This window comes from Copadichromis virginalis, linkage group LG19, assembly GCF_057382275.1.
Source record: "Copadichromis virginalis isolate Kocher_CV1m ecotype Utaka linkage group LG19, C_Virginalis_male_GT1.1, whole genome shotgun sequence".
Taxonomy (NCBI): Eukaryota; Metazoa; Chordata; class Actinopteri; order Cichliformes; family Cichlidae; genus Copadichromis; species Copadichromis virginalis.
The window spans coordinates 33,495,565-33,517,930 of record NC_140636.1 but is presented as its reverse complement, the minus strand read 5'-3'; the positions used below and the strand labels follow the sequence as shown (position 1 = coordinate 33,517,930).

The following is a 22,366-nucleotide window of genomic DNA, read 5'->3' as shown; positions in this document are numbered from 1 at the left end:
CGGAACGTACCATTCACTTCTACTTTACTTTGTATAGGGGGGGCTCTCTACCTACGCCTTGGTTAAAATGGTATGCCTGGTCAAATTTTATTGTATCTATTCATTAAACACATAGATAATAGTACATGAGAATGCTTCATCTTTAATTAATTCTCGTGTAGACAAAGCAGTTGAATCTACATTGTAATAATCATTTTTGAAACCACCCGTCTTGGTTTATGGATCGCACCTTCTGTTATGTAAACAAAGAGTAAAATCTGGGAATTCTTAAAGGGATCATACTTTTTCCTGACGTGATTGCAGTTTCCTATATTTGACGGAAATAAAGGTTTAAACGTTTTGTCATTGTATTTACATTTCTATTATTTACTGTTTCAGCAAAATGTGCCAAGGATCACATGATTTATGAGTGCAGTAGTTATGCCTACCGAGGACGGGATATCAAAAGTGGGAAAAGACATGTTTTTTAAAAAAAAAAAAACTATTCAGAATCCTCCTGGTGCATTTTCAGCGAGTGTGTGAAAAAAAAATAAATTGTGAAATCGGATTTTGTAATTTTGCTGGTAACCCCTTAGGATCTTGTGTTATTTGATTATGACTTTATTGCAGCTGGCTAATGCATGTGATTGATTGTGCAACTTAATGACATCACTACGGATGTGCATGCCTCGAGGTTTTATTTTCACCACACCATTGCTCATTTTTGTCTCTGTTTTCAGCATGAAGCCTTTTGTTGGCTTCCGGTCCGTGAGTGCATGCTTATTTCATTCTGTAATGTCAGTCAACTGGCTGATGCGCATTTGTCAAATAATAACACCAAGGCCTAGTAATTTGGCTAATTGCTTTTCTGAGACTGACTCAGAAATCTAATTTATCCAAATGTCCACACGTGACGCTACTAAGAACCTCTCAGCCTCTAGTAACACCTCTTTTAGTACATCACACATTCACTTTTTTCCCCCCCTCATGCTTTTCTGGTGAAAGTGCCACTTTTGTCTAGCAGTCTCCTCCACGCTTTAATGGCTCTGTCTTGTTTAACAGGAATCTGCATGGCTGGAGGTGCTATTACTGCTTCAGCCCTGTTGCCTCTGCAGTAATGGCCTTCTATTTGAACTGGTGTCCAGTTTCAAAGTGCAATAACACCTACAGAAAACAAAAGGTAGTCAGGGAATACAGGAGCCGGAAGGGGGGAAAAAGCCTCCCCACCCTCACGAACAACAAATTTAAACTTCACCACAATAAGACAGAGTATTGTGCATTTGTAAGCATTACAAGTCAAATAGTTGGCATTTGTTGAATCCCTTTAATGGTGCCACTGATAGCACGGATTAACATCAGCTTCTTCGGCATTTGTGCATAGGGATCAAGCTGCATTTGGCCTGGAACTACAAGGGCCAGGGACTGATCTTAATGCTGTGGGTATAATGAATGTTTACTCCTTTTTTGTGTCACTGTCTCCTTTCTCTTTGCTTTCATCCGCCATTGTCTTTGTAATAGAGCTCTATGGTCGTTTCTGTGTCTGTCTGATTCACGTTCCCACATGCATACCCACAGAAATACATACACAGATTTTTTTTTTTCAGGGGGGGGATCAAAAGCTTTCTACCACATACCACACTGATAGGGAGCAGATGCAGGGAGTGGGCTGCTTTTCTGGAGCTGTGCTGGTGTAGTATGAGTGTAAATCTGTGTTTAGGGGGAGGAGTCAAGCGTTAGCAAGCAAGAAGCATGCAGAGCAGAGGCGTACTGCAACAAACTAAATTGCACAATTGAGGGTATGAGTGTTAGCAAAGGAAACACAAGGCCCCTGTCAACTTCCTCACTGCTCTTTGGCAGGCTTTACGTGATAGCATCTCTATGCAAGAGGTGATTTGCTATTTTATCTAGGGATTGAGAGTAACGTAGTTTCTATTCTCTGTATGTCCTGTACATGTGGCAGAATTGACAATAAAGTTGACTTTGACTTTTGACTTTGAAAACAATGAGCATGTGTCTGACAAAGTGAAACCTCAGATTTATGACATTTTAAAATCTCTGCAATTTCCACACAAAGGACATCATATTGATTACAATGGCGGAACTGTAGAAAATATCCCTCATTTTAGATATACTATCAAACGTGTACATTTTTAGGCGTGTAAGCAAATGACTGTATAGTAGGAAATACCCACTTTGCAGTCAGTTGTGCACACATGGTTAAGCAGTCTGCAACAACAGGCTGTGAAAGGTGCTTCCTGCGCGATCCAGTTTAACAAGCATATCAAAGATGCTGTGAAGCATATTTGTTCGCGAGGTTTCCATGAAGGCAACAGCTAGACCTCCAGTCAGCTGACTGGAGCATGACAGTGTGGGAGAATGTGAGGAATGTGCTGATTCCATGTTGCCTGTGTTCCTGATCTGACCCGCACCCCTCCTCCAGGCAGCACAACAGTCCTGTTGTTTTAAAGGCCTTTTAACATGCAAAAGATGAGAGCAAGAGCTTTCTGCGAAGAGAAGTCACAGTCAAGTCATGTCTAGTCGCATGCAGATTTATCCTTTTGTCAAAAATAAAAAGCCGGAGGTGGCAAAGAAAATATGGAAAATTTAGAAAGAATACACCCAGGCCTTTGTGCCTTTATAAGGGCTCAAGTAGAATAGTAAAATTTCACTTTCAAATGATCACAGTAGAGTGGTACTTTCCAGCATTACAGGTGTCATCCTTGGTAGGTTCTAGATTTTAGCTACTAGTTCTTTCATAAGAGTTGTACCGCTGATAGAATTTGTAAGCTTCACACAAAGCAGAAAAAGTGTCCCATAGTGAGGGATTATACAGCATGTTACTATCACAGGAACCTGGTCACACCCCAAATGTTCCATTGAGGGCACGCAATATCAAGCTTTTTTACTATTATACAAAAACACTTACCCAGAATAACGCCTCTGCATGATGGACATGTTTATTCTGCATTGTCATGCTGAATTTACCTGCTAGCAATCGCACCATTAACAGAAGCTTTGACTTTTCCTTTCCCCATGTTCAGGATTGTTAAGGCTATAAACAAAATCAATTCAAGTTCCAACTTAGGTTATATGCTGCCCCACTGTGGCGAGAAGAGGGAAGTGCATTGGTAGAAGGGGGGGGGGGAAGCAGCACAGGAGGCTGAACAGATTTATCAAGCATCCCTTTTATTAACATCACCCGTTACAAAAAGAACAAAATCTTCAGTGTTAATGATCTTAGCAACAATATAGCGAGTGCTGATTACAGATGATATGGGACGCTTATTCCTAGAGTAGTTGCAGTAGGATTAAAAACCCCTACACTGTTGACCTGGCCGTACACAGCCAGGGTCACACACACTCCCTTCTGTTTGGAGCTACAGTACAGACTTGAGTACAATTTGTCCATGCATCTCCATAGTTACAGTCACGTAGTGACCCTTCAGATATGCTGAGACCTCTTCTGATCTCCCTTCTCCCACCCAGTACTGAGCCAAGGTATAACATGGAGCTATGAATGAATAAATGCATAATGGATGCACAGTTGGATAGTTTTCTGATCAGGAGGAAAACAGATCAACAACAGTGTATTTCAGCAGGTCCTAACTGATACATTTAAACACTACATATCTTTAAGTTAAGAAGAAAAGGACTGAAAAACCAAAGTTTGTTTAGTCGAGTTGGAAATTCGTATCACTGCCCTCTCTTAACACAAATAACAACAAAACTACTGCAGTACTCAAAAGGATTTCAGTGAAAAATACAAGCAATTTAAAACAGAGGAATGGTTTCCACATAGTTTAAATTATGCTGGATGTCATTAAGTTTAGAATAAAAATTAACTGGCATTGTTGCTAAAAGAAGAGGAATGTGGTGGGAGTGGAATAGTGTGTATTTTGGTATAGTGCCTGGAGTTAACTGTAACCTCTGCCTGCTCCTCTGTGGCCAGCAGTGAGTCTGGGAGTGGTTTGCCAGCGTTTTGGCCAGAGTCAGTTTGAGGCTGCCTACAGTACAAGTGCAGTGATAGAGGTTGAAACGGAGGAAGTGGCTGGGTGTGACAGTATGCTGTGATGTGGTCAGGATGAGACCGAAAGTCAAAGGTGGTCTCTGTAATACAGTCAGGGTGGCTGCGTGGGGGTCTCACTATACCTTGGGCAGATCTTTATCAGCCTCCTGAGGGAAAGCACAAACATTCAATTGCAAAGTTTAATCTTCATTGGCAAGAGGAAAGACAGGAGTATGATACCCAATTGTGAATAACAAAGCGCACGATCAAAAGGCCTCACCCCCTCCTGTCTCTTAGTGAGTTGCCGGCTGACAGTTTGTAGCAGCTGCTGCAGTTCGGTGACTGTCTGACCCAATCCCGCAGTCATTTTCTCGTTTCTGTCAATCTCCTCCTGTCACAAACACAATTTTTTGGTCTTAACATGACATTAAAAGGATCAGATGTCACTACATAAACATTTGGTGTCACAACAGTGTTACAACACTCAAACTGCCCTTACTCTTTGTGATGACAGACTGCTGTTCTCGATCAAGTCATCAGCATTGTCTGTCACTTTTGAGAGCTCCCCTTGGATCAGATCAACAGACTGTTGGGCCTGCATGAAGGGACAGCAATTTCCACTTGTTAGCATTGTGGTTGGCAGTTTGACCTTTATCAGAAGTGTAATGAAATCCAGATCATTCCCGTTACCTTATACAGGTCACCAGCCACTTTTTGCCTCTCGTTTTCTTCTGCCTCCAGCTTCGACAGCGTCTCAGTGAGCTGGGTTTTCAGCTGGAAAGAAACCAGACATTTAGATATTTTGCACTGTTGACCTGGCCTTTGAGTCCCGCTTCTAGTTTTTCAGAACATATACAAATCCTCCTGCCAACATAACTACATTAAACAGTTCAACATTTGCACAGATTTCATTTTTTCCCTGGGCCTGCTTAGACAATGTTCAAACCAAAAATAGCACTAAGCTCATGTGGGCTTTTTGGTACAAGCTGAGAGGATGAATCATAATCCAGGAAGTCCTGTTTAAGTAATAAAGTAATTCCCTAAATTTTATCAGACATTGCAATACTTCGTGTGTACTTCAGAAGAAATGACTGTATCACTGATAACTTTCCAGACTTTGCACATTTCTGTCTCAGTTTTTCCACAACTGTAAGATAAATCCAGTCATTATGTCAATCACTTAACACAAGAACAGAAGGAATGCACACCAATTGGTATGAACCACATAGCAACGTGATCGTCATTCTTATAGTGCTATTGTTGAAGTGAACACAGCCAAAATATTGCTTAAAACTACTAAAGATTCATGACCACCGAAGACATTCAGTGACTATCAGACAAAACAGACGCAAGGCTTGCCTGAAGGCATCAGAGAAGTTAAATTATAAGTGATAGACAAAGAGGGGGCATACTTTTGGCCTGGCAGAGAAAGAAGATTTTTAATTAGCAAGCCATTTGTTAGACACAAGTAGAGTGCAGGTGCAGAAAAAGAAGAGTTAGTATTATAACTCAAAGTAAAGGTGAGTCATCACTCAGAAGCTGGAAATCCCCCCCCCCCCCCAAATCTTATTCATGACTCCACCATACAAGTCCAAATCTACAGAGTTTGTGAATGATGACCCACAGTTTTGCAGTAGATAGAGAACCCCGTTCTGTTGCAGTCAGTGTCGCGCCACTGCTGAGTGCAATAAAGGCTAAGATTTAAAGGAGCTCTAGCTAGAGGGTGAGCAACGCTTACCAAAGTCAGCTCCTCATTCTGTCTGATAGCCTCTGTATATGAGCCATCAAGTCTGGTCTGCAATTCAGTCAACAGATCTTTGAGCTGAAATTGAGTTTGACAGGGTTTTGTTTAATGTGGGTCTGTCATAGGTGAACCAGGTCAGCACTACCAGCACACAGTTTATGCAGTCATAAGGCATCCACAACTAAAAAAAAAAAGGTCATAAATGAAGCAGAGGGAACCAGTTGTGCATGACTGCAGATAACCAGATTCATAAGTGATTAAATTCACACAAAACAAAAACCTGTGCTGTGTGAACTTTATATTCCCAGAATAAACAAACGGTGGGATGCCACAAAACACCACACATGGAGCAGTTTTCACACATGAACTTTGGACAATTTCAAGACTTAATTTGGGATATTTCTCACAGTTATCCGTTTCTCAGATGTAGCACAGAGCAGAAAATGCTGAAATAGCCTAAATTGGACACATTTGCACTCATGGAAATACTTAAGTCTTTTTAAAGTGAGGGGGCTGTGTGGGTAGAGCCTTGCACATGACATTCACTAGCTAGTGGTGAATGCACCAGGATGTTACCTGTGCTAACCACACATCAGTGCGATCCGACATTACAAAGACTTAAACTGCCATCTCTGTAGTCTAATGTCCAATCAGACTGCATATAACATTTGCAGTCTCAACGCAACCTCTGTTGGGTGCTCTCTGAAAATGTTCAGGGTAAAGGTGCATGTGTGAAAACAGCTCAACTGTTACACAGAGGTCGCACGTTCACCTCAAGAGGTTAAACATGACTGAAGGAGTCCAGTTTCTGCTCACCTCTCTGACTTCTGTCACATAAGTGGCACTCTCGCGCTCTGCCCTCTCCAACTCAGACTCCAAGTGCTGTTTTTCTCTTCTCAGCTACAGAGCACAACAGATGAGCAGAGATACAAATGACAGCCGCTCTAACAGGACATTTGCGAGTGTACATTGTAGACTTTTTGTGTGTTTGGTTTACTGACATTTTCCAACTCTGCTTCATCAGTTAGTCTCTCGACCTCTTGCTCCAAAGCTGCGACTTTCTGGCTCATCTGAGATCAAAGAAAGAAGAACGATCCAGTGAGAGAGAACTCTCAATATTTCACTTCAGTGACTGTGCATTTTGGAGTTTTATCTCTTGCTAAACCTGAATCCATACCTCTCTTTGTTCTGCTTGCGATAGCTCCAGCTTCACCCTCCAGCGAGACTCCTCCTGCTCCACACTGTTCTGGAGGCGCTGCAGGATGCCCTCCTGTGGACACAACAGAAATGACAGCTCCATTTGGAAGGGAGATCACTGTGCTGCCATAATGGCAACTGATGGCAACTCCCTCACCCCCCTAAAGAAAAATAGGAAAAAAAAAACCCCACAAACAAACCCAAAAGTAAAATAAAAATAACTCTTACTGTCTCTGCCAAAACCTTCTTGTACGTCTCACAGTCTTTCTGTAGAACCCTTTGAGTTTCCTCAGCTTCTTTCAGTTTCTCAGCCAGTTCCTAGAAAGTGGATCGTACTTACTGATGGACTCATTTGAAAAAGGAATGATGTTCAACTTTGCATTTTTTCCAAATTTACCTCCGAGTCTCCTGATCCAGGGCTGGATTGTGGAGCGGAGTTTTCACCTGCTGCCCTTTCAAATCTTTGGAGCCATTCTTGATGGTTCTACAGGACAATTAAGGTGGAAAAATGAAGTAAACATCAACCACACAACATGTAGCTGTAGTGTAAAAATGCATTTAGCATAGAGGTAAATGTTTCCTCTCATACCTGTTCAGAAGGCAGAGGCACATGTGGCAGAAGTCTGTGCAGAACATCTCGGCACTCAGCCTGACATACAGCCAGCGCTGTCTGGTTCTCCTAGAAGGTAGGGAGCAAATTGTAAAGGAATAAAAAGAGAAGAGGAGATTAACAAATGACTGTTTAAATACTTAAGATATTTTCGATGACAAGGTCCAGTGGTCATCCAAGCAAATATAACCACCAACTTTCTCTTAACCCCCATCAATCTGTTTCAAACCAGTGATCAGACTGCTTCAATCAAAATCCCACAAATTTTATAATGCCAGCTCGTTATCAAAGGACAAAAAAACAAAAATCTCACTCCCAGTTCCATTTACTCTGAGAAACCATAAGCATCAATGGACCACAGCTAGGCCATGTGTCACATCAGATTCAGAGCATCTCTCATTTGTGTTCACAAATTTACCTTGACACTCGCCAACAAACAAAAAGTACTGATCAGTCCTCTAATAACACACCATCAACTCTGAGGTCTGAAAGGGGGAACGCATGCCATACACGAGCCAGCTGGCTGTCTAACCACTGTTTGCATTAACACGCTGTCACAAGACAGCTTTGACACAGAGTGTGGAGCTGAATACAACCAACCAGCATGCACCGATAGCACACAACAGCTGCCAAGGAACTCCCTGGCTCAGGCGCGAGAAGGTGCTTTCTACTGTACTCAAATGGCAGGAGAGCAGCTGCTGTGCAGATAGTTCGGCATGTACCCTCACCTAATGTAGGAGGATGACTGAAATAAACGTTACTGTAACTCTTAATAGCACAGCTATCTGGGAGCAAACTCTACATGAAGTAGAAATGCATGAAAAGAACAGCTGATTTAGTTGCACTTTGTTCACCCTGATAGAGAACAAAGATGTTTCAGTTGTGAGAACAGAGCATTGAGAAACATTAGAGGACTGCTGCATATTCATTACAAGCTTTGAATGTTAACACTTCTCTTATACGAAAAGGGAAAAAAGGACTAGATTTGAATTAAACAGATTTTCTTTGATTGTACTGTTAAGATCACCAGTTAATGTCACAAAGCATGCCACATGACAGAGAGACGACAGGAAGCTGCAAATGATTACAATGAATCTCAATCTAATGACATCTAGTGAATTTCTAAGTCACTGCACACTCATTTCCAAGCATCGACCTAAGCTTTGGGTAAGGAAAGGAAAAAATAAACCTCTTACACTTAAAAGCGTCAAGGAAAGTTATGTATACACACTTAAGAGGCCAATATTTGTTAAATAAAGTCGGAGATGCCCGAGGGGGAGCAGATTACTGTAGTTCAACAGCTCAAAAACAGCCAATTAAAAAGTTGAGGCCAAACAACAGAGCGGGAGGAGTGAAGGTAAATGAGTATGCAGCGTTGTTATGGATGATGGCAGAAAAGAAATTTCACTGGGTCGATTATGGCAAAACACAGCGTTTCGGAGGGGGATGCATCAGATTGGAACTAGAGTGAAGCAGACTGAGGTGAGGTGTCGAACCTTGACAGCTTTGCTGAGTTTCCCTTGAAGCATGGACTCGGTGGCTGACAGAGCTTCCATTGCACTCCAGTTTTTCTCCCGAAGCTCCTGTTTTGGTCAGTTCCAGAGAGATACTACTTTCAGTTCAGCCTCGGGGGGGGGGGGGGAATGCATTCAGTGACCCTCAAATAAAGACTGGTAGAGTAACAAAACGAACCAAAGGCATTTCTCATCCATGCTCCACTAGCTAAAAATATGTAAAAAACAAAAAGTCTTGATAGTCCTACTCTGACACCATGTGTGGTTTAAAACAACATGCACAGCCTGCACAGGTATATTTAGTAAAAAAATATTCGTTTTATTTCTAATTAAAATAAGTGTCTTCAACTATAGTGTGCATATAATAATACAAATATGTTTATATGCTTCTCAGATTAAATAAACCTCTCTCAAAAATAAGAGAGACGAGTTTCTAATGCTCTGAATCACCCACAAGCACAAACAGGCTTGCTGAAACAGTCATGGCCAGCGGCGAGCACAACAAGAGTAGGCTGGAAGCCCTCTTATGCAATGCTCAGCTTAAGCAATCCAAAACAGACACTGAACTGATGTGTGTGTAATCGTGTTACATACACAACCTGAGCTGAAGAAAAATGTGTATTTGGTTTAAAACAAACAAAACAAGGAAAAAAAGCACTATTTAAAATGAACAAAAAGCGAGTGGCAGACAACAATAGGCAGAATGAATATATGCAGTGTGCAACACTGTGGGGGGAGTGCTTTGTGAAACACAATGGGCAGGGCTGATTGCTCATAGGGTTTGACCTGTGCCATTCCACAGTTCAGGTCATTGCTATGTGAAACCTACATCATTCTTCTTCCTTTGAAGGTTTACGGTGTTCCTCAGCTCAGCCAGCTCAGCCTGCAGAATGGAGACCTGTTTCTCCTTCTCTGACAACCTGACAGAAAACAGCAGAACCCACACATTACAAAACTGATCACACTTCCGGTACAATACAGTAAACAGGCCTAAAAAATAAAACAGCGTTGGTATTGTTTTGATATGCCATGCAATACTACTCACGCTGTAAGGAGCTCAGGGCTTGGCACTACCGTGTGGGACTGCTATATGTGCGGGAGAGAAACAGACAATGAAAACCAGCACTGAATATCTCATGACACTAAAATAGGAACAGCCAAATAAAGAAGCTATAGCATGACGACAACCTTTAACATAGTAAAGAGAGCCCCCCCCTCCTCAAATGACATCTGGATGATTTTAGCCAGAAAATGTGTAACATGAGCACTGTTGCTGTACCTGCTGAATCTTCTCGCTTAGCTCCTTCGTCCTTGCCTCCAGCTCACTCTGTAGTGTCTGGATCTTCTGGTCCTTTCCCACCAGCCTGTTGGTCAAATGTTGGTCATCAAAAGTCGGATTTGAAAGGCGTGTGCGTAGGGAGCTTACACTGAGGTGCTGATTTAACTCACTGAGCCTGGAGTTCTTGGAGCTGAGTAGCAGAGCTGGTCAGCGCTTCTGCTGTCTCCTTCTGTCTCAGCTGCTCCATCTCTGCCTGCAAGGCAGCCAACTGCTGCTCCAGAGCCTGTGAGACAAAAACTGATTCAGACAAGAGCCCAAACAAGGACAACACTGAAGAACAATGTGAAGAAAGGGTCTTTTGAAATCTGCCAAACTGTTTATACTGATACAAGGAAAGGGCTGCACCTCAACTGTCTTCTCTCTGGCCGAGCTGCTGTCTTGTGCTGCCTGTAGACTTTCCTCCACCATTTTCAGCTTTGTTTCCTTTTCTTGGATCCTTTGAAGCACAATAAAATAAGGGTCATTATATTGTAAAGCCTGTGAAATCTGCTTATCTTCACAATATCAACAATGAGAGGACATTCAACAATAGACAGCCTCTTGTTCCAATGGGAATGGATGTTGAAAGAGCTACTATGAGGGGTGTGTCTTAGGAGTGTCCTGGACTGCCAGGGGGAAGTCATTTTTTTATATGCTTACAGAGTCAGTAGTAGCCTTTGTTTTCATGAATAGGATATGGTTGGAACTAAACCTTTGTACTAAATAATCAAAATAAACTTTATTGATCTTACTTGCTCTGGAGTTCTTCCACCATCAGCTCTGAAGACACCTTTAGTTAGAGGGAAGAAAAAAGGAAAAAAAAATATATACAGAATAGGAATCAAAAATTCAGGAAATACTTCTTAATAATCATTTTAGAACCCACCTGTTTATCCATCTTTTTCTTAAGGTCCTCAATTTCTTGTTGAAGTGACTCATTCTCTTTCCTTGCAGTCTATATTAGGGGAAACAAATTAGTTTAAGACTTCATATCAATTAAAGATTGTGGTTAGCAGGCCAACAGTATTATGCAGAGTCACTTAGGGCGATCGTGGCTCAAGAGTTGGGCGATCGTGGCTCAAGAGTTGGGCGTTCGCCTTGTAATCGGAAGGTTGCCGGTTCGAGCCCCGGCTTGGACGGTCTTGGTCGTTGTGTCCTTGGGCAAGACACTTCACCCGTTGCCTACTGGTGGTGGTCAGAGGGCCCGGTGGCGCCAGTGTCCGGCAGCCTCGCCTCTGTCAGTGCGCCCCAGGGTGGCTGTGGCTACAATGTAGCTGCCATCACCAGTGTGTGGATGTGTGCGTGGATGGGTGGATGACTGGATATGTAAAGCGCTTTGGGGTCCTTAGGGACTAGTAAATACAGGCCATTTTACCATTTTTTTTTTACTTAGGGGAAGCTGTGGTCAGATAAATATGTTTATATGAGCCAGCATGTTTTGATTGTGTCTTTTAGAGAAAACAGATACCTTAAGCTCCTCCTCTTTGTTGGCCACCTCAATCAACCCTTTCTCCAACAGGCCCTCTACAGTTTTCATGTTTTCCTCCTTCTCCCGGACACTGTTCAAAGAATTATGGATCATTTATTTCATAGACAGATTAAGACGCTGGTGTATTTAAAATGTGCTCCAGTTCTCATACCCACCTCTTCTGGAACTGGTCCAAAGCCAGCTGGGATGCAGTCTGCAAGAGGACATCCAAAAGTAGATTGTTTTAAATGAAAAACAACCTCTCAAACAAACAAACAAAAAACCCACAACAACATATAGTGGATTTTTTTTCTTAAACAGTAAAGCAAAGCAACACAACTAACCTGATCAGAAATCTGTGCCTGCAGATTCTGAATCTCTGCCTTCAGTGACATGTTCTCATTGTGCAAGGCCTGCAGATGAATACAGATGACACTTATTATGCCAAGACAGTGGAGGATCTGACATACTGTGCAATCACTTGGAAATTATAAAGAATTCCTAATTCTGTCTTAGGTTTACAATACCAGGAAGTGCATTAAATCAATTTGTCATCTGAACCCAAAATATCTGCAAATCTGAGCATGCCCTCTTCCCGTGGGGAAGAGGATTTCAAAACTACATTTCCACTCAACACAGCAACACATTCCTGCAAACTAATGAACTGGTACAATGTTAGTAAGAGAAGCTGTAGTGAAGTGCTCTTCTGAAAATACCTGCATGTTAGTTTCTCTACTAGCCCCACTGCTCCTCTCAGCATTTAGAGAATCCTCCAGACTTTTTCGCTGCAGCTCTTTTTCAGCCAGACTAGGCAAAAAAGAAAAACAACAACAACACAGGGAAAGATGAAATATAGCTCAGTGATACAGCCTGGAATGTGATCCACAATATCTGAGAAGATGAAATCTTTCTTACAGCTTTTGCAGCTCCTCAATGTGGGAGACATGAGTGGCCTAGATATCAAACAGAAATGTCATTAGCCTACATTCTCTCTCTCTCTCTCACACACACACACACACACACACACACACAGAGCCATCTAGGTACTCATCCCATATTGACTTTAAATGATAAGTGTGTGAAGTTGACCCATTTACCTGCGTAGAGATCTGGACCTGAAGACTTTTGTTCTCATTCATAAGTTCCTGTTAAACACAAGTCATTAGTGAGCATTAGGTTGAGGACTATAAGATCATTCACATCCATTTTGATATCATTCCATGTAACTACAATAAGTTTCATTTTTCTTGCTGCAGGTTTGGCACTGCGAGTTGTGAGCACACCTGAACCCGGGCCTGGAGCGAGTCGTCCTGCATACTGTGCTTGGACATTTCCATCAGCTCCCTCACTTTCTGTTCCAGCCGGTCCTTGGAGACCACAGCTTCAGTCAGGCTGCTGTGTAGAGTCTGGATCTCCTTGTTCTTGTTGCTCATCTCAGCCTCAACTGCCAGCAGCTGATTGTGGAGCTCTGCAACCACACGACAGCCGTCACTGAGCCACCATCATTTTTTTTTTTTAGGGTTCACAAGAATTAAAACTTTTGTTTGGTGCAATGTTATGTTTTATCACCTTGTTTGGAGGTCTGAATTTTCTCTCTTTCGGCATTGACACTGTGGATAAAGTTTTGCAGCTCCTCCCAGCGGCGCTTAGCATCCTGCAGCTGTGCCTGGAGACAGATACAAACTCTGTGAACACCTTCCTTCCATACATTTTCATTGGAATTGAGCGATCGTATAAATTTTGCAGAGGAAATTAAAACTTTATGAAATCCATCAGAATATCTAGAGGCTTATGTGCAGATTCTTTCTCTGATTTTTTTCTACACAGTGTAATTCTCGCACTAAGGCTCTTTGCCAAGACTTGTTTGTGTCGAGCCAGCAATTTAAATCTCCATCTTATGATCGTGGTCTGCGACAAGCCGGGAAAGGCTCATCTGAGTGTCTAGCAAGAAAAGTGTTGTTTATACACAGCACAAAGCCTCAAACATTCCTGCTTCCAAAGGCAACAAAAATCCTTCCAGCTCAGGTTCTGTTTCCCATAACCCTCACCGGGACTTCCACTACAACCTCCTCCCATTTCCCGAGTAATGCTGCCACACCCGCTAACCAGATTTGAAGCATGACCAGGTTTTGCACAACTCGGTTCATTTTTGTCTCAGCTGGGGAAACTGAAGCACAGGCTAAATAAACACGCCGTGCATCTGGATTAGCGTACCTCCAGCTGGGACACGTTCTGCTTGTAGCTGACCTCCAGTGACTTCCTCTGGTGCTCCTCCTGCTGCAGCTTGCTGTTGCTGTCTGATAGCTCTTTCATCAGGCCGGCATACTCGGAACGCAACTTGTTTAGTTCGGCCGAATTCCTATCAAGCACACGTACATGACACGAAAATGCGTTTGTTAAGGGATATGTATGGGAAATTGCAGCAGAAGCATTCTACAAATAGCTTAGACTATTGTGTAACGAAAGATAAGGTAAAAAGACAATGAGGTGACTAAGAGAGATAGCTGGAATCACTATGCTTCACTACGCTGAGCATGAGAGATGTATGGAACTCTAGGGAGCGTGAACAGCTGTGTAACACTGACTTGCTCTCCATCTGGTTGGTGGCGGAGCTGACTGCGTCCCTCAGGATGCTGTTCTCTTGCTGCAATCGACTGATCTGGCCTTCCAGCTGCTCCCTCACCTGCTGAAACTACACACAATTAACAGTACTGAGTCTTCACCAACTCTCTCTGGAGTGCCAAAGAAGCTGCCAGAAGTTTTTCTCTTCATATTTTTGAAATTCCTCATTTCTTAAACAACACTAGCAGTTACCCAAGTGTTATCAAGTATAATACAAGCCAGTACTTGCTGTACTGAAAATAGTTGAAATGTAAGGCTTCACCTTTATTTGCATTGTCTGGAGCTCTTGGTAGGTGCCCTGTGCTTTGACCTGCATACTGCCCAGTTCTTTCTCCATCGCTGCGCGTTGCTCCCTCATCATTGATTCCACCCTGTTTGTCTTCTGCTTCTCAACTTGCAGCTCCTGAAGCAAAGTATGAAGATAAATTAAGCATTTTACTGAACCAAGCGGAATTATTCCAGCATTACAGAGATTAAGTTGGAAGGAAATCAGTCATGTCACAATCATTAGGGGGAACAAAAAAAAAGAAAGAAAAAGATTGGACTCTAGACCTGACTGAGCTGTTTCACTTTGTCTTTGGCAATGGAGGCCTCCTCCTGCAGAGTTGTCAGAAGCTTTTCCCTTTCCTGGGCAGTCGGGTCAGGCCTAGTTGAGGACTGTCAGCGAAAGAGAACACATTTTAAAAGAAGGCATAGAAAGTCCAACTACAAACACTGGGTGGCCTGCCAAATGCAAACAGTGTGGAATGTTGTTTGTGACAGCACCCAATTCAGCTTATCTCTTATTAATCTCTCACCTTGTGCCAGGCGTCCACGGCATTAGGGCTCTTCTCTCGCAGTAGAGCCATCACACTGACGGCCTCTGCATCTGACAGAGCCAGGCTGGACAGACCGGAGAGCAGCTCCTTCAGTTTCACCTCTGTGTTCTCTGTTAAGGCCAGCAAAAACGAGAAACTGAGTTTAAAAGGGCTTACAAATATTTTGGGATTAAAAACCCACGCTTTCACCTCTTACCCTTATCAGTCTCGTTTTTCTGCTTCTTGCCAGACCCTTTGGATGGTGCGTCATCGTTATGGGCTGTCTGGTGGTTAGCAGAAGCTGCTGAGTCTGGCAAAATATGGGCTTCATCAACTGGATTTCAGAAAATACTCTTTATTAGATTTTGTCTTTAGAGTTTTAATAGAGCCAAATTCTTCAAATTTAATGTTATTAATTAATAATGCAATATTTTATCATCATTACCATGATCAGTTTTCTGCTTCTTGGCAGAATTCTTCTTTTTGCCACTGGTCACGCTTTGAGTTGCACCATCTAAAACTTTGGTTTCAGCCACAATGGGAGCTTCTTTCTTGACAGTAGCTGGGGCCTGCTCCACTTTAACCTCTGTATGCTGCTCATCTGCTGGAAAGACAGGACGGCAAGTTCAGAAAACCTTCTCAGGTTGCCTTGATTGATTAAATAAGAATGCTCGATTATCATTAAAGTTACTGGCACAAATATCCGAACTTGAGAAAGTAGCAACTACAGCAATATATCTTCTCAATTTCACCACAACTGCTGTAATTTCAAACAAATACTAACCAAATGAAACTGCTACTTGCAGTTCTCGTGTTTTTTCAAAAAAAAACCCAAAAAACAAAACTGCAACCATTTTAAACATTACCCTTGGTTACTAACCAGACTCCACTTTTTGTTTCTTCTTTTCCTTCTTTTTCCCAGAAATCTGGGGAGGTGTCTGAGCTTGAACGGGAGCCTGAACAGCTTGGATCTGGACCTGAACCTCACGTTTCGGTGAGGGTGTGCTGGACTGTTTGCTTGCAGCCAATGGTGCCTCTGTCTTGCAGCTGACTGGCTTGGAGCCGTTCACTTCTGGCTCCTCAGAGGGAGAAACTGTGGTGGCGGCGGTAGCGGAAGCAGCAGCGGCGGCGGCGGCAGCAGCAGCTTTGGCAGCCTTCTTCTCCTTCTTCTTTCTCTCTCTCAGACCAGTAGGAGCCTCTGGTGACACCGAAACAGGCACGTAGGGAGTGGGTGTAGGTAGAGCAGGATCAGGGGTAGCAGCTGACACAGGTTCCTCCTCTACCTCCACAGTGGAGCTGTTGGCACCTTCAGCCACATCGAAATCCCGCAAATCCTCCTCTGACTCCCCCCCACCTCCGGTTCCTCCGCCGCTTCCCCCACTGGAGCTCTCCTTCTTCTTGCTCTTCTTCTTTTCATTCTTTTTACGGGGGTCTGGCTTGCTTGGTGGCAACTTGAGGTCACGCTTCTGCTTAGCAAGCACCTCATCGTAGGAGGTTTCTTTCATGAAAAGCCAGAAGAAGAGGAACATGAGGGCGATGACCAGTGAAGGGGCCAGGATGAGCAGGTACTGAGAGTCGTAGATATCCACCGCCATTCTGAAAGTGGACAATAACCCAAGAAAAACAAAACCAAGCTTAGTTTAGGAAACTTATCTTGTTCAATTTACACTTAATATTGGTTTGAAATTTTAATAGATAAAGTCTAATAGACTGATAAAGACAGCTAAATAGCAGATCCTGAGGGGATAAACTGCTCAAACATTGAAACTGATATAATGAGATTTATAGGATTTATACACTCAGTCAGCTTGCTGCTGCTTTCCATCTAACAAGTCTGGCTGGTCTCTCAGCGAGCATATTAAGTTTCAGTCACAGGAGCCAGAGTGATGGCTGAATGTGACAAGTGAAGGGTGGATCCCTCACAAAGGCTAAGAAATTGCATTCTCACAGGCTAGCGCTTTTTCAGTCACACTGTAAAAAAAATATCCCAGTTTATCTGCCTTTTGATTTTAATGGGGACTAGAATACGCAGAATGAACAACATGCTGCATTCACAAAGATTTGAAACTTGCAACTGCAAAAACAGACTCAACAGGAAACTGCTTACTGAGCTCACAGACAGGAGAGTGAAGGACAGAGCTATAGATCTCCTTGCAAACTGACATCTTTTTGAAAACAGAAAAGAATCCCGGTTTAATTCACTTGGACACTGAATTCACTATTCAGACCCTGAAACTGCATGCATCTTTACACAAACTCTTTGGTTATAGACCTCAGAACAGTGTTCAGACCTGATTCTCTAGGCAGAGTTCATGAGTGGAAATTGATTATGATAGGTGTACATAGGGGCCGGAGTGTAAGCACACCAGTAATGCTGAGAAGGTAGGAGAGGAGATTCTAACCCTAACCCTCTTCTTCACACCCTGCCCCCTCTTAGCAATATGATCCAATTAGAAGACAGTCCCCCAGCCACACAGCTTAACGTATGTACACATGTGTAACTTGTGTACAGAGAGACACGCCTGTGCCTAAAACACTGACTGTGAGACTCAACTTTGTTTGCCCTGGTTTAAAAGGGGACCAAATAGGTCAAGATCATTAGAAAGGCAACTAGGCTAAAAAGAAAATGGCTCACGGTGTCTTAAATAGTCACCTCCCTCTTTCAGCCCCCACAAGAATGACACGGTGGTTATTCTAAACTCATATCGGACCGGATTTGCAAGGGGCAAAAATACACCTACGTCCAAGTGTCACAGGATGAGATCTGCTGCAGCTGCAGTTCGGCCCCCGCCTGCATAAAGCCAAAAGAAGATGATGTTCTTCCACCCCAAACAGAGTTTACAGAGTCAAGTGGTCCTAAGACATCATCAGCTTTGCATCTGCCAAAGATATTTCTAGGAACTATGTGGTGAGTTTGAGCTGACTCCTCAAGGCTATGCAGCAAGAATAAACTAGCACAAACTGGCATTTTCCCCCCTAAATTTCCCCTTTAGGCTCCAGTTTTTCCTCCCTAGTTCATATCTTTTTCGCTTTAATCGCCCCGATAAGATGTTTTTGTCACATCCTTTGCAAATTTCCAGCAATGGCAGCAACTTTACTAAAAATAAATAAATAACGAACCATTTTACAACATTGCTGCAAAGTACCTCTTGCAAATCAACACACAATGACACCACGTGCAAAACGGCGACTTATCACAAAAATTAAACCACCGTGTTTTGACAGTGGGGGTAAGTTAAGCCCTGGGTGACGGCAGCAGTATTGTGTCTTAACAATGCAGAGTGGCAGCGACAGTGAGTGACCTGAAGTGCGACACAATCCCACTATACTCAAGATTTGTGGCAGCAATACAGCGTAGGAGTCACTGTTGTAGAGCAAACGTCTTTAGTAATTTGGATTAAGCAGATTACCCATGATAATACATTTAAGAATAACTTTCCACTGCAGGGCTTCCTGTGGACTGGCAGGCTTAGTATAATGTTGATACTGTTTCACTCCCTTCTCCCCTCCCTGCCTCGCCCAACCCTTCCCATTACACGCAGCACATAAAAACACATCAGGCTCATTATGACTACTATTTGATCCAATTTTGAAAAATTGTTTGTCTTTGAAACAGCACGCCTTTCCTGTGAACAAACTACGAGCTCCCCATTATGTAACATCTTTGAAACATTTTTTTTTGGGTCCAGTTTTTATTATATAACATTTTTACTTTTACTTTGACTCAAATACATCAGATTGTCTCATCTTAATAATTGATTGAAAATGGCTGTCTTATTCAACCAACCCAAGGACTGAATTCCTTCACACTCACAGAAAACATAAACGGTGTGCAAAGACATATCTGTGAAAGCATGCACCAAGATGTGGTCTTTATAAGAGATTTTACTCTGTGCTGGTCTTTTGTACAGGTATCTTATCTGTGACCTCATTAGAAAATGTGCCATTCATTCAGCGTTAAAGCTTTACACTTGAACCAATAAGAAACACTTAAAAACCAAAAATATATTTCACAGTTCTGGATGAGACTGCCCCAAGCATTAACTACCTGGAACACACTGCAGGTTTTATATATTAAAAAAAGGTCAAAACATAAAGAAGCCCTTTTAAACTATGTACTACAAACACAAGTTTCTAGTGTAAATAAAATCATTAACTTTCAGTTGCTGCTAGATCAGGAAATTGCTGATTGCATATTAGAGGACACTCCCATGCCAGAGTACATTATGTGCCAAAATAACTCCGCGTTTCTTCCTGGTATTTAAAGTGTGGGTGGGGTAAGCAGTATGAAGGTATGAGGCTTGGTTGCTTTGAGTCCCTAGCCTCAGACTGGAAGGTGCATGAGATTTTTTTTGTACGGCCTGAGGCTTGTTCCAGCATCAAAATGAGCCCGCAGGACAAAGCCCTCCCGGGTTATTGGCTCCCCGGAATCTAACCACTTGGCTGGCCAGCCCTCTTGATTTTGGCAGACATGGACACAGAGACAACTCCTGATAACTATCAGATCCAAAAAGCAATACAGAGAGTAATTGAAAATCAGGCCATGCATACATAATAAATGTATAATAGGCAACAAGTCATTTTAAAACACATCTATAGTCCAGGACACTACAGAAAAATTGAGCTTTTTTAGCAAGTGTGCAGTTTCTCTACAATACATTATATAGCCAATGTAAGTTTAATAAACACTATGAAAAATGAAAACTATTTTTCTGGATCAAACCTACAGTAGAATGGTGGGGAGACGGCCAAATGAAAATGTGTTACAAAATGTAATTAAGTGGTAATAACATAATAAATTCATATAATCGTTATGACTGTAACGACTGTATCTGCAGGATTTTTTTATTTCTAGCAGCAAGTCAATGTTCACGACAAACTGTAGGAGGTGCACTAGCAGTCACTTTACCTTTATGTTTTAATGTTATAATTACTTTGAAATGATGAAGAACATCTTTGTAATGAAAAGAAAATTGCTTCTTTAGAGTGCGCCATTTTCAATTCAAGTTTAGTACAGGGTTACAGCAACAGTCACTTCAAGACAAAGACTTTATTATTAGAGGGGAAATTCCAATGATTAGATGGTCTTCCCTGAGTAAGCACTTGGCGACAGTGGGAAAGAAGACCTGCTTTTCAACAGGAAGTGACATCTGGCAGTACTAGGGTCAGGAAGGGGCAATTTACAGGCCCTACCATTTGGAGAGTAAATGGGTAAGAAGACAGAAAAGAGGAGCACAAACCACAAACAAATGGGGGGTTAAAAATGGACCACTGTTTTTTCTACTTCCTCCACCATTGTCTAATAAAGTAAACTCTTGAGCGTGGGGGGTTTTTTTGCCCTTCAAATGAGATGCCATTATATCAACCTCATCCCTACATGTCATTTGTATTTTATTTACATGTTTTGTGTCTGTATTCTGATTTATAATAATTGCATAGATTAGCTAGACTGTTGTAATATGTTGTTTTATTCTTAAAATTTAAGAAATATCATATTCACCAACAACACCTTTTACTCACAAAGAGTCCGATAGTCAGGCAATTAAAATAATCTACCTTAGATTTATTGTTAAGTCAAATGGAAGTTGGCTCTCTCTGAATACTGACATTCATCTTTATCAATCTTCTGGCAATAAACTACAGAAAGTACCAAAGTACACAGTGACTGTGGTTTTGGTTTTATTAGAAAACATTAACAAAAAGGTTATCTGCAAGGATATGATCCTGCCTGTCAGGCTTTATCCAGGAAAGTATGTCAACAGTAAAACACTTCAGATTAGAACCCATCTACAGACAGACCTCAAAGAAACTAAAACGAGCACTGTTGTAAAGCAAAGCTAACAATGCTTTCATCAAAAGAGAGAGGGAGCTGAGGCATAACCCTAAAGGCTTTTTAAAATAGGGGCAGTGAGGTCTTGGAAGAAATCTCAAGCTCCTTCAGAGACGTACTTTAGTTTTGTGTTTACTTAGTGAGTAAAAGTCAGTTTAACAAAGTCTCACTTTTCAACAGTAACGTGTTTGGTCGCTAACCCCATTATAATCCCTTTTTATTGTGCTTGCCAGCACCTAAACTTGGTGATATAGCCCCGAGTCACCTCAACATTTACCAGCTGAGCCCTAAATGTCCCAGCATGCTAGGTCATGCCACACGTAGCATCGTGGGCCTTGTGCTGACTAGTCAGCAATGGCAGCTATTCTTACACTTAGAGGAACACTGTCAATGATCGCAGCATGTAATCACAGAAAAAGCAGAAGTGGCCTAAGCTAGCCCAGCTAGGTCATTTATCACACGTCATACTCAAATAAACCTCGAAAACGAAAGAAAAGACAACACATGTCACAAAGATGACTTCCCAGAATGACGAGCAATAATGTCCAACTGCTGGACATTAACTGTGTTCCGGCCACGGTCATAAACAGTTGCTACTGTGTATAAATCCATGAGCGAAAAGAGCCGTCACCACTTTTTAAGTTCGACTAGGTGGCTATAGCTCAACACTATGAATGGGCTAGCTAACTAGCAAACTAACGACAGCAAGGCACTAGCCTTAGCTGCCCAATCCAATTAGTACAGAGGCGACAGAACTGACCACACAAATGTTAGCCGAAATACTTTGACTCTCTTTCACACTCTCTGGAGGGGTGGACATTTGCCCACACGGGCCTCATTCCTCCTCAGATCCTAGCCTCCGTGTCTCTTGAAATCTCTGACCCGTCCCCATCCTTCCGTTAAAGTCCTGAGGGCCGTTCCCAGGCCTACGTGAAGAGCTAAGCTGTGCTAAGTACGGGATGAGCAGCTTTTTTCACAAGAAACGAATAGAAGATTTCCAGAAACAGCCGCTAGAAATACCTGTAGCTTCAGTTTGCTGTTCCCTTAGCTAGTAGTGAAATGGCGTTGCTCTGCGTTGACACCAGCACACTCCTGCCTTCCCAGGGCAGCTCCAACCCGGCTTTCTTCTGCGCTATCCGTCACAGAGAATCTGCTGTTTCTGGTTCGCGGGGGCGGGTCACAGTCAGCCTGCTAAGGAGCGTTCATTTTGAGACTCGTGGCACACCGAAGGCCACATGTCATCACATTACAAATAATAAGTAAAAAGTACCGCCCTTTCGA

The 22,366-nt window shown here is 42.4% G+C and overlaps 1 protein-coding gene across 5 annotated transcripts; it reads right to left on the bottom strand.

The window, feature by feature from the left end:
- Positions 1-3,144: 3,144 nt before the first annotated feature.
- ktn1 (kinectin 1) lies at positions 3,145-22,269 on the bottom strand. 5 transcript variants are annotated; one of them, XM_085442341.1, is made up of 36 exons: positions 22,106-22,268; positions 16,136-16,851; positions 15,701-15,859; positions 15,473-15,565; positions 15,256-15,386; positions 15,011-15,115; positions 14,721-14,861; positions 14,422-14,528; positions 14,051-14,195; positions 13,406-13,502; positions 13,120-13,304; positions 12,934-12,981; positions 12,752-12,789; positions 12,553-12,643; positions 12,181-12,249; positions 12,013-12,050; positions 11,837-11,927; positions 11,255-11,323; positions 11,121-11,158; positions 10,735-10,825; positions 10,500-10,612; positions 10,330-10,414; positions 10,096-10,136; positions 9,880-9,970; positions 9,033-9,119; positions 7,516-7,605; positions 7,324-7,410; positions 7,155-7,244; positions 6,907-6,999; positions 6,731-6,799; positions 6,546-6,629; positions 5,724-5,807; positions 4,676-4,759; positions 4,485-4,580; positions 4,266-4,376; positions 3,145-4,152 (listed from the first exon to the last, which is right to left on the bottom strand). In XM_085442341.1, the coding sequence occupies exons 2-36, from the start codon at positions 16,848-16,850 to the stop codon at positions 4,123-4,125; spliced, it is 3,786 nt and encodes a 1,261-aa protein (XP_085298467.1). In that variant the 5' UTR covers position 16,851; positions 22,106-22,268; the 3' UTR covers positions 3,145-4,122. The 5 variants fall into 5 exon arrangements, with proteins under 5 accessions (XP_085298467.1, XP_085298466.1, XP_085298465.1 ...); XM_085442340.1 differs by having other exon boundaries at positions 15,473-15,589; positions 15,701-15,856; XM_085442339.1 differs by having other exon boundaries at positions 15,473-15,589; positions 22,106-22,267.
- Between the last annotated feature and the right edge of the window lie 97 nt (positions 22,270-22,366).

Coding starts and splice junctions, on each gene's coding strand:
- ktn1 (XM_085442339.1), bottom strand. CDS start 16,850: ATGGCGGTGGATATCTACGACTCTCAGTACCTGCTCATCCTGGCCCCT. Junction 5,808..6,545: donor ATGTGACAGAAGTCAGAGAG/GTGAGCAGAAAC, acceptor ACTCAATTTCAG/CTCAAAGATCTGTTGACTGA. Junction 4,377..4,484: donor GCAGTCTGTCATCACAAAGA/GTAAGGGCAGTT, acceptor TGTTTGTGACAG/GAGGAGATTGACAGAAACGA.